The following is an 18390-nucleotide window of genomic DNA, read 5'->3' as shown; positions in this document are numbered from 1 at the left end:
TTCTCGAGTACATGTCTAACCAAACAAAAATAAATAAATGACTAAAGATAAATCTATTATCAATAAACTTAAAACCAAAGATTTAGAACAAACTTATGATGCTATATAGAGAAACACATTTTGGGACACCTAAAAATCAAAATGATTTTTCTAAAATTTCAAATAATTGTTTTGAAAGGATAAAAAAAATTAACTTATTTAAATATATTATTTTTTAAATTATTCCAAAAACAATATTTGAACATATATATAGTAGGTTTCTGAATTTAACTAATGTACACTCGATTTTTACTCCTAAATATACTATAATAAACTAAATTCGACATAGTATGATTATCATACTGCAAACTCTAAGAAATCCCTTAGCTTAGCACGTGTCAACTGACATGTGGCAATACGGGACCCGGAGAGACTCGATGTTTGATGGTTTCAACCTTCGTTTGCGTGTCAAACATTTTTTAAAGTACAAAAATTATTTTTAAAATATTTTGATATTCTAGTTCTCTCTTTGACATTTTCCGGTTCTCTATTTGACTCTTTTTAGAGTTTATTCCGGTTCTCTCTTTGACATTTTCATTTTTTGGTTTTTCTTCACAAAACATGAGTTTCAAGCCTCTCTCACTTTCATAAAAGTAACGATGATGTATCATTTCTCAATTTAAGGCTCTAGGCCTTGCTCTTATGGGGTTTATTCGGGTTCATTTTTCTCAAAAACCTTCAATGGGGGTTGCTCTTAGGATAATCGTGTACAAACGAAAAAAAGCTTATGACTGATATCTCTTGAATTGGGTTTATTGTGAAATCCTCGTTTTGTTTATGAGAATATCACTCGAATGAAGCGATGCTCTTGGCTTTATCCTTACTTATTTCCTAAATAGTTCGGACTTGAGTCATTTGTCCATGTTGCAAGTTATATACAAAAATTGGGATTGGATTTTGTTGAGATAAGTTTTTGTCGAGCTTTAAATAATTCTGCACATGCTTAATATTATACTAAATATTTTTTAAGCGCATCGAGATTGCTTGACGCAATAAATTCTCCGCCTTCTAGGTTAGATAGGCGAACAACTCCTCCAAAGAGGATTTTCTTAAATAGGAAGGGTACTTCACATTGGGGTCGGAACTTGACCCTGGGGTCTAAGAGTTCCTAGGTTCTTTTGAGAACTAGATCACCTTCTTTGAGGTTTATAAGTTTTACCTTTCTATTGAAGGTGTCTAACATGAATTTTTGGTAGGCTTGAGTTTTGTTTAAATCGTTTAATCTCTTATCCTTCATTAATGTTAGTTGGTCATATCTAGATTTGAGTTAGTCTTTTTCTATAACGTGGCCCTCTAAGAGTACCTTTAGAGTTATAATCTCGATTTTAATAGGTTGTACGACGTCCATACCGTAACTAAAGAGTAGGTTGTTTTGTCTGTCGATGTTCAAGAGGTTGTACGATATCCCCATAAGGCATATGGCAACTTATCGTGCCAGTCCTTAGACGTTATGTTTTATACTTCAACTGCACCATTAATGTGTGGTCTATCAGGCGATGCTTTATGGTGCTCGATCTTGAGTTTATCGAGCAATTGCAACACTTTTCTTTGGAAGTATCGACCATTGTCTAAAATCAGGACGTGAAGAAGTCCATATCTAGCGATGATGCTAGTTCGAATGAACTTTGTCACTTGAGATGATTTCAAGACTTTGTAAGAGGTTGCTTCAACCCATTTGGTGAAGTAGTCTATAACAACGAGTATAAACTCGTGTTCTTTTGAATCACGGGGATCAATTTTCTCGATTACGTCGATGCCCTATGTGGAAAAGGGCCCGGTGGATGTCATGTTGTAGAGGAGCGAGGCCGGTGTATGCTTTAGGTTAGCATACCAAAATAGTCCGAGAGTAGCCCGAGATCACTCATCTTGAACTCCTTCATCATCTCTTTTTTTAACTCCTCAACACCCTTGATGCTTGATCCTGTCACGATCAAGTCGTCGACATATACACAGCCTACTATGTCCAGTTTCTCCACTGGTATAAAGTTCTCCTTAAAATCATCTCCTTGCTTCTGGACATAGCCTTTTGCTACCAATCTCGCTTTGTGCTTGAGGATGTTGCCTTCGCTGTCTGTTTTCAACTTGAAAACCCACTTTAACCCAATGGTCTTGTGACCGGATAGTAAGTCAGTGAGCTCTCATATCTTATTCTTCCTAATAAACTCAAGCTCTTTGTTCATGGCCTCATTTCATGACTCTTTGACTACCTCCTCGTGATATGTTGTTGGCTCGTCGGTGGTGAGCAACATCAATTCATCAAGATCCATCTCTACTAGTGGTGCCTCCGCATAGATATCTCGTAGGATTTTGAACTCCATGGAATTTTATACGAGCTTGATGTTGTCATTACACCACTCCCACTTCTTCTTCTCCTCAAATACGGAATCTCTACTCACATATATTTTCCCGCAAGTTGGATTAGGAAACTTGTGCACCTTGCTTCCGTCTTCGAACTTCAAATTTCCGGTAATTTTCTCGTCGAGCTCATTGAGCTTCTCTCGATGTCCCATCATATGGTTGTTTGATCCATTGTCAAGGTACCACAAATCGGTGTGATTACACTCATCGCCACTTACGAGGAGTTTCTCCATGACTTTCTCTTCATTGGATAACACCACCTTTGGTTCCTCCTTGGATGGTTCTTGCATGAACTCTTCAAGGTTTGTCTTCTCGTCTCCCTCAGCAAACATTAATATTGACTCCTCATCATAGAAGCTAGTGAGATTTTCATCATCATCTTCAAGCAAACCATTCGTCACTACCTCAATAAACATTAATGCTAGCTCCTCGTCATAGAAGCTAGTGAGGTTTGCCTCATTGTCAGACCTTTTGTTAGGGTACTAAGACGCATAATGCTCATACTTTTGACAAGCGTAACACTTCATTGTGTCTTGTCTTTGCACGACTTGGTGTCTTCTTGTCGAGGTGAGCTTTTTGCACGACCTCGCCTTTGACCTTGCCTTTTTCCACGACCTCAGTTATCTCCACCGTTGTCGATGCGACTCGACAATCTTGAAGAAAATTTGGCTTCTCCAATTTTCTTCATTCGTGACATTCATTCATCATGCGTGAGCAATAAATTCTCCTCCTCTTGGTCTTCATAGCTGCGAAGTCTCTCCTCGTGGACTTTGAGACGACTGACGATCTCCTCGTCGGTCATATTCTTGAGGTCATTAAATGGCTCGATCGCTGTAACGATCTGCATGTATGTTTGTGGTAAGGCTCTAAGGAACTTCTTGACGATAAAGATCTCCTCTACCTTCTCTCCCAACGAGTGGATACCAGTCACGGTGGATGTCAATTTCATGGCGAAATCATCCACTGATTCCCCATTCTTCATGTGAATCGCCTCAAATTGTGTCTTCAAGGTTTGCACTTTTTGCTCCTTGACTCTCTCCACTCTAACATGCATTGTCTTTAACGTTTCTCATGCTAGCTTGGCATAATCCTTCTCAACCACCATGAGAAGGACGTCCTCAGGCAGTGCTTGATAGATAGCGGCGGGAGCCATTCTATACTTCTGTTCGTTGACATCGTCGAGCATCACGGCTTCCCACACTCCTTGTACTTGTAAGTTTACCCGTATCTTCAATGCCCACACCAAGTAGTTACTCTTCGTGAGTAACGGATAGGAGAGCGGCATGTTCCCTTCTCTTCTAATCTTCATTGTCGCTGCATCTCTGGTTGATCTTGTCGACGACATGTTCGTCAACCTAGCTCTGATACCAAATGTTGGCTTTGACTATTGAATCTTCTAAGAACAACTATGAAGATATGAAATTCTAGAAAATAGATATTTACTAAAGAGGAAAAAGTATTGAGAATCTTAAGTGTTGTATTATCAACCTTTAAAAATAACCCTTTTAAAGGAGTAGTTAGCCTAAAAACCCTAAGTTACTTATACATATAGCCAAGCCTATTAATAATTAAATAAGCCCTAATTGTATAAAAGACCTATAACTTTTAATTTTTTTTGACAATCAATGATTAAAATCACACTTAAAATGTCAAAAAGATGGGAAAATTTTAAATTTGACAAAAACAAATTAATAATAATTCTAAATTTATCATTTATCCAATTAAATTTATATATTCCAAGTAAATTATGAGGAATTCTATCCCAAAAAAAAAAAATTATGGTGTGTAATTAGATGACCAAACAAACATTGACCGAAAAGTTATTTGTGTTTGTCAAACGAATTCAAATATAAGATAAGTTAAAAAGCATAATCCACTTTTACAAGTGACCCAACTATTCCCCAAAGGCTGACATTAATTCCGAGCCTACACCTAGCTATAGACATGCTCCTTCCAACGTGTACACTGAAAAGCATCTTTTTCTGACGTGGCAAGCCAGCTAATGACACATCAAGCCCAGCACGAACTTCAGTAATGACTCCATACTTCTTACACGGTTGTCATGTGGAATAAAGAGGTGTTCCTTCTCCCTCCAGACCTTTATAAAGACACTCATAGATACTTAGTTTACTACAATCAAACACCGCCCTTTTTTCTAACTAAGAATTTGTCTTCTTCTTAGTCTCTTTCACCATTTTCTGTATCTCTTCTTTGCTGTCTAAATCCATAATGATGAGTTCGTGGTGCAAGAAACACGGAGATGGAGACGATGACGTTGATTATGATTATGCTCCTGCTGCATGTTTGGAAAGAGGTGGAGACGATGATGATACTGATTATGATTATGCTCCTGCAGCATGTTTTGAAGGAGGTGGAGACGATGATGATACTGATTATGATTATGCTCCTGCAGCATAATTAATTATACATATAAGTAGTGGTGGGTAGGTTGTTACTTCATCTTCACATAGGTATTTTGAAAATCGATGTTTAATTAATGAACGATGAACTTCAGATTATTATAGTAGTTCTGATCTACTCCAATATGTTGTAATATTGAGTGAGTTGCAATAAATGTAGAAGATTCTTATGAATTTAGACCCTTGATATCTACAACTCTCTAATTTTCTATATCCCTGTGATGTTTAAGTTCCTAGTTTGTAAAAGCTCGATGAAAGTCTAATTAGTTTTTTTGTTTTGTTTTGATATTGCTATAAGAGAAAATTCACATCTCCCTTATTACTCAACTAAATGTGTTGAGATATACACCATTATATCTATATATAGAGAGAGATTGCTACAGACTCGTTAGGCTGTAGATTACATTCACATAGCTTAACTTAGAATAAGTAACATTGAATATTAAATAACTTAAATTTAATAGTTAAATAAACATGACCACTTTTATATGTTCTAAAAATTAGCTTAAATTCATATTAACTAAAAAGAATTAGATAAGTAAAAGGAGTATAATATACAAATTAAATACTAAGTCTATAACAAACTTTTCAAATATTGCATATATGTTACAAAAATTAAGCCATCTAGCACTATCAAATGGTTTCATTTGTTTTAACTGGATAATAAGACAAGTAATTAATTAATTTTTGGAATTAAATTAATTTTTGGACGAGTCATGGCTCATGCTAGTTATATTTTACTAAAAAAAATAAAAAATTAATTTGACAAATAATTTTATAATTTGAAAATACATTTTTCCAAAAATATATAAATTTATTGAAACCTTCATTTTGAATCCTCTTTTTCAATGTCATATACAAATTATTATTATAAAAGATAAAATTGTACCATCTTCACATTAATTCTATTACTAAATGATGACTCTAAACGTAACAATTGCCAACAACCAACAAATCTATTGCAATTGCTACTAACATGGGATATTTAAAGTTACTATTTTAATAAACAAGAATGTCAATATTCATGGTGGTTGGAAGTACTATTAATAAAAATATATATTTAACTCATATTTCATTTGTGTACTCATATATTTATCGCTCACACAAAAGTTGGTAAAGTCTACAAGCAGATAGTACTCATTGACCCAAGAATATTACTATTACTTGTTCTCATTGGGACATTGGAAACATTACTTGTGCCAAGAATATTACTATTACTTGTTGTCATTGGGACATTGGAAACATTACTTGTGTATTCATTCAGCATATTGTAAAACATTTGAGGCACTTTATTTAGTTTCTTTATCCCCATTCACTTAGTAAAAACAAGAAATATAATATTGAAACAATTTCAACGGATCCAAAACACAAGTAACAATTATCAAAAATATATATATATGTATCAAACCAATATTTTTAAATCTTTGACATCATTAAAACTTTCATATTTTGAATCCTTTAATTAGGAAACTTTATTCAAGTACCGAAAATAAATTTAATCAAACATAATTTAGAAAAATATATATTGGACAAGGGATATTTTGTTGAAGAAAATAACCAGTCACATTAAAATAGTTCTAGTCTTTCATATATTTAGCTCGTGATTGTATTAATTATCCCAAAGATATAATCGATAAAAAATTAACTTATATTGCAAAGTAGAACAAAAGAAATTGACTTCGATCTAGTTGGACAATCTATAGAAACTTTATTACTCAGGGGCATTCCAAGTGGAATTGTGTTTATGGGTTATTTGTTATACTAGTGGGGATTAATCATACTTCAAAGGAGAAGTAGAACCCAACTTTCTAAAAAATGTATGTCGTCACAACTATTTATATTGGTATGTGCAAGTCTACGGTAGTGATAAAGATTCTCGATTTATTTATTTTTAAAAGAAGTTTCAATCTACCTTTTTCAGCCTCATAAATTTTTATCATATTCATTTTTGTGGTGTTTTCTTAAAAATAAGATCGATTTTTGACAAACATTTCATAGTAAAGCTCTACATTTTATGTGTTTTACCATAGAATGTGGATATTCATGATAAAGGATAATAATTGCAACCTGTGTTCAGAATTCTTCATCATTGTATGAATCGGCCTCAACAACTTGTTTTTCATCCACACGTCAATATATTTTCTTGCATTTTTTTGTCATATTTAAATAAATGTGAAACACCATTCTTCGAAAAAAACAAATAATTATCACAATAATAACACTTAGCTTTATGCTTTACTAACCCGTTGAATTGTCTCTTTAAATAAATGTTCCCAAATCTTACCTCTATATTTTTTTGGAATAACATTTTAACTTATTTGTTCCTTTTCATTTTCATTATAATTCAAATATTCCCTAATACTTTTCTTGTGTTATCGAAATAGTCAAGTAACTCTTCTGTAATTTCCATCCTTATAATTTCTTCATTTTAACTCATTTAACTATTCCTAATATAAATTGAATAACAATAATATAAATAACTAACAATCACTACAAAAAAACTGTCAATTTGCAACAACGGTAAAACAACATTCTTTGCAATGAAAAAGAACTTCAGCAATTATATTAGCATTATCTGATAGGTTCCCAACTAAATTTGCAAGGATACAAAAAATAATGCAAATCACCCCAATGCAAATTTGCATTAACGCGCGCAATACTAGTTCCCATAACATTATCACTAAAACCAAATATGCTGCAGAAAATCCCTTATTTTGTAAAACATATACTAACCATGGTTAATATAATTTTCCAATAATATTTACATTAATATTTTTATTAAAAGCCTCATGTTTTTGCACTACTTTCTTCAATAACTTCGTTAATAAATATATTATTACGGTTAGTTTGCATTAACATTTCCAAATATTTCCGCATTTGTATATGCAATACATTCCGAATTTTATTCAAATACTGAATATTTGAAAATGTTGCCATACAATTTACGGTAATTTATGCAATCTTTTCTTCAATATATTTGATAATATAATATACATATGATTAATTAGCATTGATATTTGCAAATGTATCTGCACTCGATTTTACAATACTCAATTTAATTTATATTCAAATACTGAATATTTGAAAATGATCCAATAAAATTTGCGGTAGTTTATGCAATTATTTATTCAATATCTTCGATAATTTGTAAACATACGATTAATTAGCATTGATATTTGCAAATATATCCGCATTTGGTTTTGCAATACTCAATTTAATTTATATTCAAATACGGAATATTTGAAAATGATCCAATACAATTTGCGGTAATTTATGCAATCATTTCTTCAATATCTTATATAATTTATATATATAAGATTAGTTTACATTAACATTTGCAAATGTATATACATTTGGTTTTGCAATAATAGTGTTTTTAATATTTGTAATATATTTTTGCATTAACTATTTTGCACTATTTGATTCGAAATATTGCAAATCTTTTATACATTATTTTCATTTTATTTATTTTAGCATTAATATTGTGCACTATTTTTATTTTAGCATTAAATTTTCTAAGACATTTGTAACTTTTTTATTTTATTTGAACCTGGTATTGAAAAAACTAATTTTGAAATATAATAGGCAAAAGAAATCATAACCAATTCAAACATCATAATTAACCACAATTTCAATTCAATTCAAACTTTCCAAAAAATAATTTCTCAAACCTTAAACATAACTAATTCAAACATCATAATTAACCTCAAACATAACCAAGTCAAACAACATACATATCAGATTCAATTCAATTCAAACTTTCCAAAATATAATTTCTCAAACCTTGTCCATAAAATAATGAAATCTTCCATTGATATAGTCCAAAAAGATCATCAATGTCATGGAAGATCCACATTTCAGCCACACCTGTGCACATATAGAAAAATACAAACAAAGCTTTGAATCAAAAAAATGAAATGTATAAACATTTTATGTATAAAGAAAATATTTATATTATATAATGTAAAAGAAATCATTGAATTTTATACAAAGAATAGCATTCACAACATTGAAACTATAGTTTTATAAAGCTGATACATAAATAAAATATATGATTTGTTTTCCTTTGATGCCTCAATAATGTCAATATGTAACATCATTTTCCACTAATTACTTGCACATAAAATTTCATATTATTAAGAAATAACACTCAATAATGTCAATATATAACATAACATTTTCAACTATAGTTTTCCCTCAATTAAATTCAATACAATACAACAACTAAGAAATCTAATTCCCTTGCCTTCCTAGTGTGAACATGCTTGTCTAATACAATACAATATAACAACTAAGAAACCACATATATGTTTAAAATTTGAATAACAACCACAAATATGTTTAAAATTTGAATAGCATCCACAACATGTATGTTTCTACTTCAGTTTTACAAGAAAAGTCTATGGAGAAAGATCATGATTATCTTAGTAGTTATAAATAATATATTTAACTTAATGTTGACCAAATGGATGTAGAATTGAATCTAATTAGGATGATGTCTACAAAAACTGAATTTCTGACTAAAATCACATACTATTGAGAACAATTTATTTTTCTTTTTTTTAACATTTTACAAGTTATTCAACATTACAAAATCATCTAAAGTTCACACAAAGTTTCTTAATCAATTTAGAACCAAACAACACCAAATTAAAATCACTCATTCCTGTATATTTGGTATAAATTAAAATCAATGTATAAAACCAAATTCAATGAATGAATAGGTTAAGGAAACTAACCTTTTCATACGTCTCCGCCTTCCGGAGTTGTATTTGTTAGGGGAGTAGGTTGTCCATTTTTCTTCATTAATTGAATCATCTCGGCGAATTGGTCTTTGAGTGTATTGATTTCCAACTTACAATTCTCAACTTCTTTCTGTTTTTCTGAATTCTCCAACTTCAATTCAGTCACTGTTTCCTTCAGAGTGTTCACCTCCAAACTTAGCTTGGTGCTGGAACGATTATCTTGATACACTTGTTTTCGACCCATATATCCGATTCCAAACACCCGCCCGCTAGTGCTCGATCCAGCCGCCTCCATCCACAATTCAGTGTCGGTTTTTCTTTCTTCTAGTTGAACAGAATTCTGTGTTTCATGGAGCTGACTAAAAGTTTCCTACACATACAAAAAAAATTATTAGTACAAATAATAATCTCAACATCATTTATAATAAATAATCATATTATAAAACTTATCAGTATCATTGAATAAAACTTACCACAACTTCTGCTGCCCTGCTCCCACTCCAAGTACCATCTTTTTTTTTAAACGTTTTTTCAAATGTTTCAAGAATGGTTGGGAGTCTTCCCAGTTCCCGTGCCTTTCAAGAAATATATAATAATTTCATTTAGAACATAAATATGAATTGAATACTAAAAAAGTAACTAAATTACTTACTAATCTTCTCTGATGTTCTTCCGCCGTTATGGAACCACCGCAATACGTCGCCCCACCATTTGACGTGTAATCGTGTCTATGTCCTTTAGCTTTAGTGCACTTTTCTGAATATTTAGGTTCTTCAAAGTTAATTTTCATTTGCGCCCAGTCTTCCAGTGTGACATGTGGTGGCTTCTTCATTGCTGCTTTTGCCCTAGTTATGAAATTCCTTATCTTCGTACCCGCCTTCTTCTTAAAAAGTTTGTTTACATCCCCCTCTGAGACTAGATCCCACTCAAACATCTCCTTCAATAAGTAATTGAAATTAGTTTTGGATTTGAAACAATTTTTAATATTTAAAAGTATGTAAGTTTTTGACTATCACTTACCGTAAAATGTTCCCACCATGTGTTTTTAATGTCTTCCGGCACTTGATTCCAATTTAAATACGGCCCCCTCCAATATCCCGTTACTATCCGATGTATATCTTTCAAGATATCTGGAATGAAGCTGTAGAAACAAAAATATATTAGTTACCTTTGTCAATTGTTAGAGATAACATTTACCTATTGAAACTTACTTTTCTCCATTAACCTCGATGTACGTCTTAGAAGATTTACAAACACTAGCTATCCCGTCCTCCGCCCTTATATCATCATGATCAGCAACATTTGAGGTTGGATGAGTTGGGATTGGATCTTCAAGGACGAGTGCACGATTGTTGAATGTTTCTGGCCGGGCTGATTGAGTCTCCAAACCAGCAGATGATACTGGTTGGAGAGTTGATACATCATGGCTGGGAGTTGGTTGTTTGGATGTTTTATTTTGTTTTTGGAGTTGAGTCGGGTTTGGTGATTTAGGAGTAGAGACAACTAGTCGTTTAGGATCCATTTTTTTTTTCTGTGGGGATTGTCTTCTTGAAACAACTTTAGACGTTTTTTTAGGTACTGGAGATATTTCAATTCTAGGGCGTTTAGAGTTTGCACCACTCTTCTTGGCAGGTGCATTAATTTTGGGTCGAATTGTTTCCTGAAATCGATAATCAAAAAACATTATTGAAAATAATATTAGCATATTAGTAACAACATCTTTGAAATCTAGGATTTTAGAAATCTTACGACTTCAAATTCTGTATCAGTGTCTTCATCGTCTATCCTTTTTCTTCTAGGCATCCTCTCCTTTTGATGAATTGGGAGAAATAAACTATATAAGTATCAATAGCACTAGGACAGCCAAATCCTGGAGGAAATTGAGAAGTAAATATTGACAATTGACAATTGGAATGAATAATACTATGCAGATCAAATAAGCAGATGAAATGAATGCAAGAAATTAACTTTAATGTTAGACGGAAAATCAAACATAATATCTCAAGGTACTAATCAAATTGAAATATGGTAGCTTTCAGAATTCAACAATAAAGTCTTGAGTTCCCAATTTGCCAAACCTAGCTAGTCATTACTTTGTCAAATGAAAGAAGGGCTACAAGGTAAGTTCAGATAGGAAAAAGGAGTAGAATGAAGAATAGACAAAATATTTAATATAATGAAACTTAGATGTTACCAAAAAGCAAGTGAAGAAACAAAATACACATGTCGACTTAAGCAAGGTCTGTCACTCTATATGCCTTATGCTAAAGAACGAAAAAAGCATTGACTACATATATATGTAATTAATCATTCGCATACAGTCAAATTTTCCAATGCCTAATGCTAAAGAACGAAAAAGTATTGATTATATATACATATGTGATTGATCATTCGCATACAGTCAAGTTTTCCATTGACCTAAAACATTATTTCATCATATTTTAATTCTTGAGAAACTGTAAATAAACAATAACAATGAAAATTGATTAAATAGTTGAAAATTAAGAAGTAAAAGAAACAAAAGTATTGAAACAAAAGTAAAAGTACTAATTGACCTTATCAAATAAATACCCATCAAGAAATGAGCCAGGAATTCAACCTAGATGAAAAGTTCTACCATTTCAAAGAAAAACAATAAATCATAACAAACAAATACACATCAAGAGATAAGCTAAGGAAGCTCAATTGACAATTGGAATGAATAATACTATGCAGATCAAATAAGCAGATGAAATGAATGCAAGAAATTAACTTTAATGTTAGACGGAAAGTCAAACATAATATCTCAATGTACTAATCAAATTGAAATATGGTAGCTTTCAGAATTCAACAAATAATATGATCATGCTATTCCTATAAGATTTGAAAGGGATATATATCTATAAGTTTTAGCTAGTTAATGGAAGGTGGGACACAAATCATCTTTTACCATGTGTTTTTTTTCTGCAAATATGCATAAAAAGCAGTCATCAAGGGTTTAAATGTTTCTTTTAGACTTGTATAAATAAACAAGGTATTACCAAAGTCTGTCACTCTATATGCCTTATGCTAAAGAACGAAAAAAGTATTGACTACATATGTATGTGATTAATCATTCGCATACAGTCAAATTTTCTAATGCCTAATACTAAAGAATGAAAAAAGTATTGATTATATATATATGTGATAGATCATTCGCATACAGTCAAGTTTTCCATTGACCTAAAACATATTTTAATTCTTGAGAAACTGTAAATAAACAATAACAATGAAAGATTAAGATAGAGTTAGAGATACCTGGAACGTTATCCTGTAGAGGGTTTCGCGACTAGAGGATTTTAGGGATTCGCGATTAGACAGTTTTAGGGTTTCGCGACTGGAGGGTTTCAGGGTATCGCGGCTGGAGACGGCTGGAGAAAGAGAGTCGTGGTGCTAGAGACAGAGATGGAGATAAACGGAGGCTGGAGGCGGCTGGAGATGAAAATAGACGGCAGCTGGAGGAGGATGGAGAAAGAGGGTCAAGGTGCTGGAGACGGTGATGAAGATAGATGCAGGCTGGAGGCGGCTGAAGGCGGCTGGAGATGAAGATAGAAGGAGACTAGAGGCGGCTGAAGATGAAGATAGACGGAGGCGGCTGGAGATGAAGATGGAGGCTAAAGGATGTTTGGAGACGAAGATAGGTTGTAATGGAAGGAGAGAGAAATATTTTTTGGAAATGAAATATTTTGGGGGGACTTAGGCGGAAAAATAAAATAAACGGGCGGGTAAATTTTTTTAGGGTAATTGGTCTTGCATTAAACTTAGTTCTAAACGGAATTTAGTGCCAATCTGGGCTAAGTTTTGCACTACTTTCCTTTAACCATTAGTGCGGATTTTAATGCAATTCCAATGGCATTTTAAGTAAATATTTTTCAGCTCTCGGGTAGATTTTTGTTATTTGGCCTTGCATTAAACATAGCTCTAAGCAAAGTTTCCTTTAACCCTCTGCGCTAACCCTTGCAATACTTTCCCTTAACCCTCTACACTAACTCTTGCAATACTTTCATTTAATCATAAGTAAATTCCTATATGCGTTAAGGCTTGCAATACTCTTTTTACAATGTCAGTGCCGAAGATAGTGCAAGATCTCTTTTGCACTAAAATTAACCATAATATACTATATAATTCACCATTATATACCATAAAATTCACCATAATATCCCATAAAAATCTTTAAAATATACCATAAAATTCACCATAATATACCATAAAAGTATCCATAATATACTATAAAATTTACCATAATATAACATAAAAATCTTTAAAATATACCATAAAATTCATCATAATATACCTTAAAAGTCACCATAATGTACCATAATATTCACCATAATATATCATAGTATACCATAAAAATCCTTAAAATATACCATAAAATTCACCATAATATACCATAAAAGTGACCATAATATAACATAAAAATCCTTAAAATATACCATAAAGTTACCATAATATTCATTAAAATATACCATAAAATTTCCCATAACATTGATTAAAATATACCATAAAATTCACCATAATATATAATAATATAAATCATTTGACTCGTTAGGAATCTAAAACATGTCATCTCCGGATTGTTCTTCCCCTAATATAGGTTCAACATCTTCATTTGTACTATAATATGAATCACTTACGTTTTCAGTTTCCTCCGAACCACTCTCATGCGATTCAATTTCATCTGATCCGTCTAACTCAACATTCAGAATATTTGGGTCACTCAAATCATTAACATTGTACAACGGTATATCAAGGGGAATATACAATTCAATGGTGGGATACTCCTGTTGATACTCCACCTCCACTTCATTTTTCCATATTTCCTCAATCTTTCCCCTTGCTTTTGTTTTACAAACGGCCAACCATTCACAATTAGGATCATTCATTGGGGTTGGATAGTTCGAATAATAAACTTGTATGGCTTGTTGTGCAAGAACAAATGGATCGTATTTCCTCAATCTATGTTTCATGTTAACGTCAATCAATCTGTAGGTAGGATTAACTCTAGTACCTCTTGTCGGATCAAACCATATGCATCGAAATAGAACAACACGTAAACATGGACCTGGGTATTGTAATTCAATAATCTCTTCCAAAAGTCCATAATAATCGACATCGTTTGCATGAACGCAAATACCACTATTCATCGTTGATCTATTAGAACCGTAATCACCTGCCCTCCACACATAACCGTTGATGAAGTAAGTTGAATATGTGGTTGCAGGTGTTTTAGGACCAAATGAGATGAAATAAGGTAGATCTTTTTCCGTATTCCGTCGATTGTCTTGTACAACCTGAAAACTAATTAATGAACACCATGTGTTGAACCAAATAAGATCAATTTTCAATCAAAGTGAAATAATTAGTTCATCACCTTTGATCGAAACCATGACGAGAATTGACAAACTATTTCATCCGGATCTAACCCGACATTCATGTCACAAAAGGCCCTACAATCATAATATAAATTTTAAACAAACAAATTTATAATTGAAATTCAAATTAATAATTCGCTACCTATAATATGGATCCACCTCCGGACAATTCAATAGGACATAATTGTGAGCCGATAAAGTTTCTTGGCTTGACATAAATCTCTTTGATGAACCACCAGTTCCACGTCCAAGGTAATTGAAAATCGAAATCGGTGGTTCTGTTATGTTTACAGGCCCTTCAGTGTTCCTTTGTGGTTGTCTTTGTTTGCAACTCACCTTCGATTCAAAATAATATGAAGCAAACGTGGATATTTCTTCTAGAATATAGGCATTGCATATGGACGCTTCTATTCTGGCTTTGTTTTTCACCTTTTGCTTCACACTCTTTAGAAACCTAAATAGAAATTTGGAAAAATGTATTACAACTATAAATAAAATTATGGGAAAATATAATTTGAATATAGGCAACATACCTTTCGAATGGATACATCCATCTGTATTGTACAGGACCACCTATTTTTGCTTCATATGGTAAATGTATCAAAAGATGCTCCATTGAATCAAAGAAGGAGGGTGGAAAAATCTTCTCCAAGTTGCATAAAATTACCGGAATTTGAGAGTGCAAGTTATCCACTTGGTCTGAGCTCAAAATTCTACCACTTAGGTCATTCATGAAATTACTTAAATCCGCAAGTGTTCCCCATACAAATTTAGGTAGTAATCTCCTAAACGCAATAGGCAATAATCTTTCTAAAAAAACATGACAATCGTGACTTTTGAATCCAATCAACCTTGATTCGGTTGTGTCAACGCACCGTGACAAATTTGACGCATAACCATCCGGAAATTTCAAGGTCTTCACCCATTTACAAATTATCATGTTTTCTGTTTTCGTCAAACTATATGAAGCCTTGTTAGGCTTTCGAGAAGTTGTATTAGGATCAACATGTAGCTCCGGACGATTGCAAACAAGAAACATATCCTTCCTAGCATTAAGGTTGTCTTTTGTCTTTGCCTTCACATTCATAACCGTATTTATGATGTTTTCAAACACGTTCTTTTCGATATGCATAAAATCCAAGTTGTGTCGAATTAGAAGTTTACCCCAATATGGAAGTTCCCAGAAGATACTTCTCTTAGTCCACTTGTGATAATCACCGAATCCATGAGGATATTCATTGGGAGCTTCACTAACAAGCTTCAAATGGGAAATTTCTGTCCATATTTCATCTCCATCCTTAATATGAGGATGAATAGTTCTTTCCACCCGGTTTTTTGTAAAATGTTGAGTGTCATGTCTGTAAGGATGCTCCAATGGCAAGAATTGTCTATGACAATCAAAGTAGCAAGCTTTTCGACCGTATTTCAATCGGAAGGATTTAGAATTTTTCATGCATATCGGACAACTATCGATTCCATGTGTACTCCAGCCTGATAACATTCCATAAGCCGGAAAATCACTAACCGTCCACAACAACATTGCCTTCATGATAAACGTGTCACCTCGAGAAACGTCATAAGTAGGAACACCTACATTCCATAACATTTTTAGCTCATCTATCAACGGTTGAAGGAAAATATCGATTTTTCTTTGAGGACTTTTTGGCCCGGGAATAATCAATGAAATAAACATATACGGTGATTTCATGCACATCCCCGGTGGTAGATTGTACGGTGTTAGAATAACTGGCCAGCATGAATATGCTTTTCCATATTGTCCGAAAGGAGCAAATCCATCTGAACATAGTCCTAATCGAACATTTCTATGTTCAAGTGCAAATATTGGATGATGGTGATCAAACCTCTTCCAAGCCTCTCCATCTGACGGATGACACATGATCTCGGGTTTATTGACATGACGACCATGCCATGTCATGTGAGGTGCTGTCACATTTGAGGCGTACAACCTTTGCAATCTGGGAGCTAGTGGTAAATAAAATAGTTGTTTGTGGGGCTTCAGTTTACGAACATTTTCTTTGTATCGAGATTGATGACAAAAGCTACATGATTGTTTATCAATATCTTCCCCCCAAAAAAGCATGCAACCATCTCTACATACATCTATTCTAATCACGGGCAAACCCAAATCTTCAACCAATTTCTTCATGCTGTAATAACTATCCGGCATGCAATTGTCTTTGGGTAACATTGATCTAATGTAGTCAAGATTTTGATTGACAGCACGTTCGGACCAATTGTTCTCGGATTTCATGTTAAGATGTTTCACAGTTGCAGATAGTTTACTCTCGCTATCATTACCAGGCCAGATTGGTTGATGTGCCGCGTTCAATGCTTTCCAAAACCTTTCTGATAAAATATATGTGTTAAAATTGGAAGAGGTTGATGCTTCATTTTCCACATTTGGTTGGAAACTAGAATCCATGTCATGTATCATTGACTCATACCGATTTGTTGTTCTTTCATTGTAACCGAGCGAAGGTCTTTTACGTCGAAAGGTGTATACATTCGAGGTTTGACTAGATTCCCCATTAGCTGACCACGTATGATAGTTTGCCATGAATCCATGCTTAATCAAATGACTAAGGCACAAATCTGACTTAATGTACTTTTGAATACGACATTTTAAGCAAGGGCACCTTATTTTTTCACCATCCATATAACCGAGTTGAGTTGTGGCAAATGAAATGAACTCTTGCACTCCTTTTAAAAAATCTTCCATGCTTTCAGGGTTTCTCGTATACATCCAATCACGATCAGACCTCATTTGTAGTTATGTATATAATTTAGATGCAATTCTATTGAAACAATACCTACTAAAAGCAAAAAAAAATAATGGTTATCTATTATTATAGATTAAAAGATCTTCATTCACTAAATCAATATGTTTAAATATAAGTCAATGAATATATATATATATATATATAAACATAATTAGTCAATGAATAAATAAAGTAAGTGATATTGGAGTTTGTAGACAAAATTACCTTGAAATACAAAACCAATGTATTGATGTTCTTGATTTTGGTGATCAATGTTTGAAGATCTTCTATAAGTTGGTGATGAAAGATAGAGTTTAGAAAAAGAAAATGATAGATGAACGATGTAAAATGATAAAGAAATGTAGAGAAAAGATGGAGATAGAATAAAGGAAAATGAAGAAGAAGAATTAAATAAAGTTGGTAAAGAAGTACATGGGTAGATGTGGTTGGTGAGAAATAATTAATAGAATCTGCACTATTTCTTGCAATACACATCTAAATTGTTAGTGCAAACGCTAATGCAGTATAATTTTCTAAATGAGTTATTGGAAATACTAGTGCACGCGAATATAGGAGAATTCTACCCGAGAGTTCAAAAATAATTACAATTTATGCCATTCGATATGCACTATTTCTCGCAATACACATCCAAATT

General features: G+C 33.0%; 2 protein-coding genes across 4 annotated transcripts; both read right to left on the bottom strand.

The window, feature by feature from the left end:
• Positions 1 to 8546: 8546 nt before the first annotated feature.
• Positions 8547 to 13055, bottom strand: LOC124937108. The gene is made up of 8 exons (XM_047477622.1): positions 12839 to 13055; positions 11312 to 11432; positions 10774 to 11222; positions 10583 to 10703; positions 10215 to 10499; positions 10036 to 10137; positions 9557 to 9932; positions 8547 to 8684 (listed from the first exon to the last, which is right to left on the bottom strand). Exons 2-7 carry the CDS (start codon positions 11363 to 11365, stop codon positions 9561 to 9563), a joined length of 1383 nt encoding a protein of 460 aa, XP_047333578.1. The 5' UTR covers positions 11366 to 11432; positions 12839 to 13055; the 3' UTR covers positions 8547 to 8684; positions 9557 to 9560.
• Positions 13056 to 14010: 955 nt separating this feature from the next.
• LOC124937107 lies at positions 14011 to 18083 on the bottom strand. 3 transcript variants are annotated; one of them, XM_047477620.1, is made up of 5 exons: positions 17961 to 18083; positions 15489 to 17786; positions 15098 to 15409; positions 14955 to 15030; positions 14011 to 14874 (listed from the first exon to the last, which is right to left on the bottom strand). In XM_047477620.1, the coding sequence occupies exons 2-5, from the start codon at positions 17738 to 17740 to the stop codon at positions 14137 to 14139; spliced, it is 3378 nt and encodes a 1125-aa protein (XP_047333576.1). In that variant the 5' UTR covers positions 17741 to 17786; positions 17961 to 18083; the 3' UTR covers positions 14011 to 14136. The 3 variants fall into 3 exon arrangements, with proteins under 3 accessions (XP_047333576.1, XP_047333575.1, XP_047333577.1); XM_047477619.1 differs by having other exon boundaries at positions 15489 to 17789; positions 17961 to 18076; XM_047477621.1 differs by having other exon boundaries at positions 14685 to 14881; positions 15489 to 17789; positions 17961 to 18076.
• Between the last annotated feature and the right edge of the window lie 307 nt (positions 18084 to 18390).

This window comes from Impatiens glandulifera, chromosome 4 (assembly GCF_907164915.1).
Source record: "Impatiens glandulifera chromosome 4, dImpGla2.1, whole genome shotgun sequence".
NCBI lineage: Eukaryota > Viridiplantae > Streptophyta > Magnoliopsida > Ericales > Balsaminaceae > Impatiens > Impatiens glandulifera.
This window is presented reverse-complemented; position numbering and strand designations above follow the sequence as displayed.

Excerpts from the sequence above, each read along its gene's own strand:
- LOC124937108 (XM_047477622.1), bottom strand. The coding sequence starts at position 11,365 with ATGCCTAGAAGAAAAAGGATAGACGATGAAGACACTGATACAGAATTT. Across the intron at positions 10,500-10,582 it reads CATGGTGGGAACATTTTACG|GAGATGTTTGAGTGGGATCT; the intron begins GTAAGTGATAGT and ends TACTTATTGAAG. Across the intron at positions 10,138-10,214 it reads AAGAACATCAGAGAAGATTA|GCACGGGAACTGGGAAGACT; the intron begins GTAAGTAATTTA and ends ATTTCTTGAAAG.
- LOC124937107 (XM_047477620.1), bottom strand. The coding sequence starts at position 17,740 with ATGAGGTCTGATCGTGATTGGATGTATACGAGAAACCCTGAAAGCATG. Across the intron at positions 15,410-15,488 it reads TGGATGTATCCATTCGAAAG|GTTTCTAAAGAGTGTGAAGC; the intron begins GTATGTTGCCTA and ends ATTTCTATTTAG. Across the intron at positions 15,031-15,097 it reads GAGGTGGATCCATATTATAG|GGCCTTTTGTGACATGAATG; the intron begins GTAGCGAATTAT and ends TTATGATTGTAG.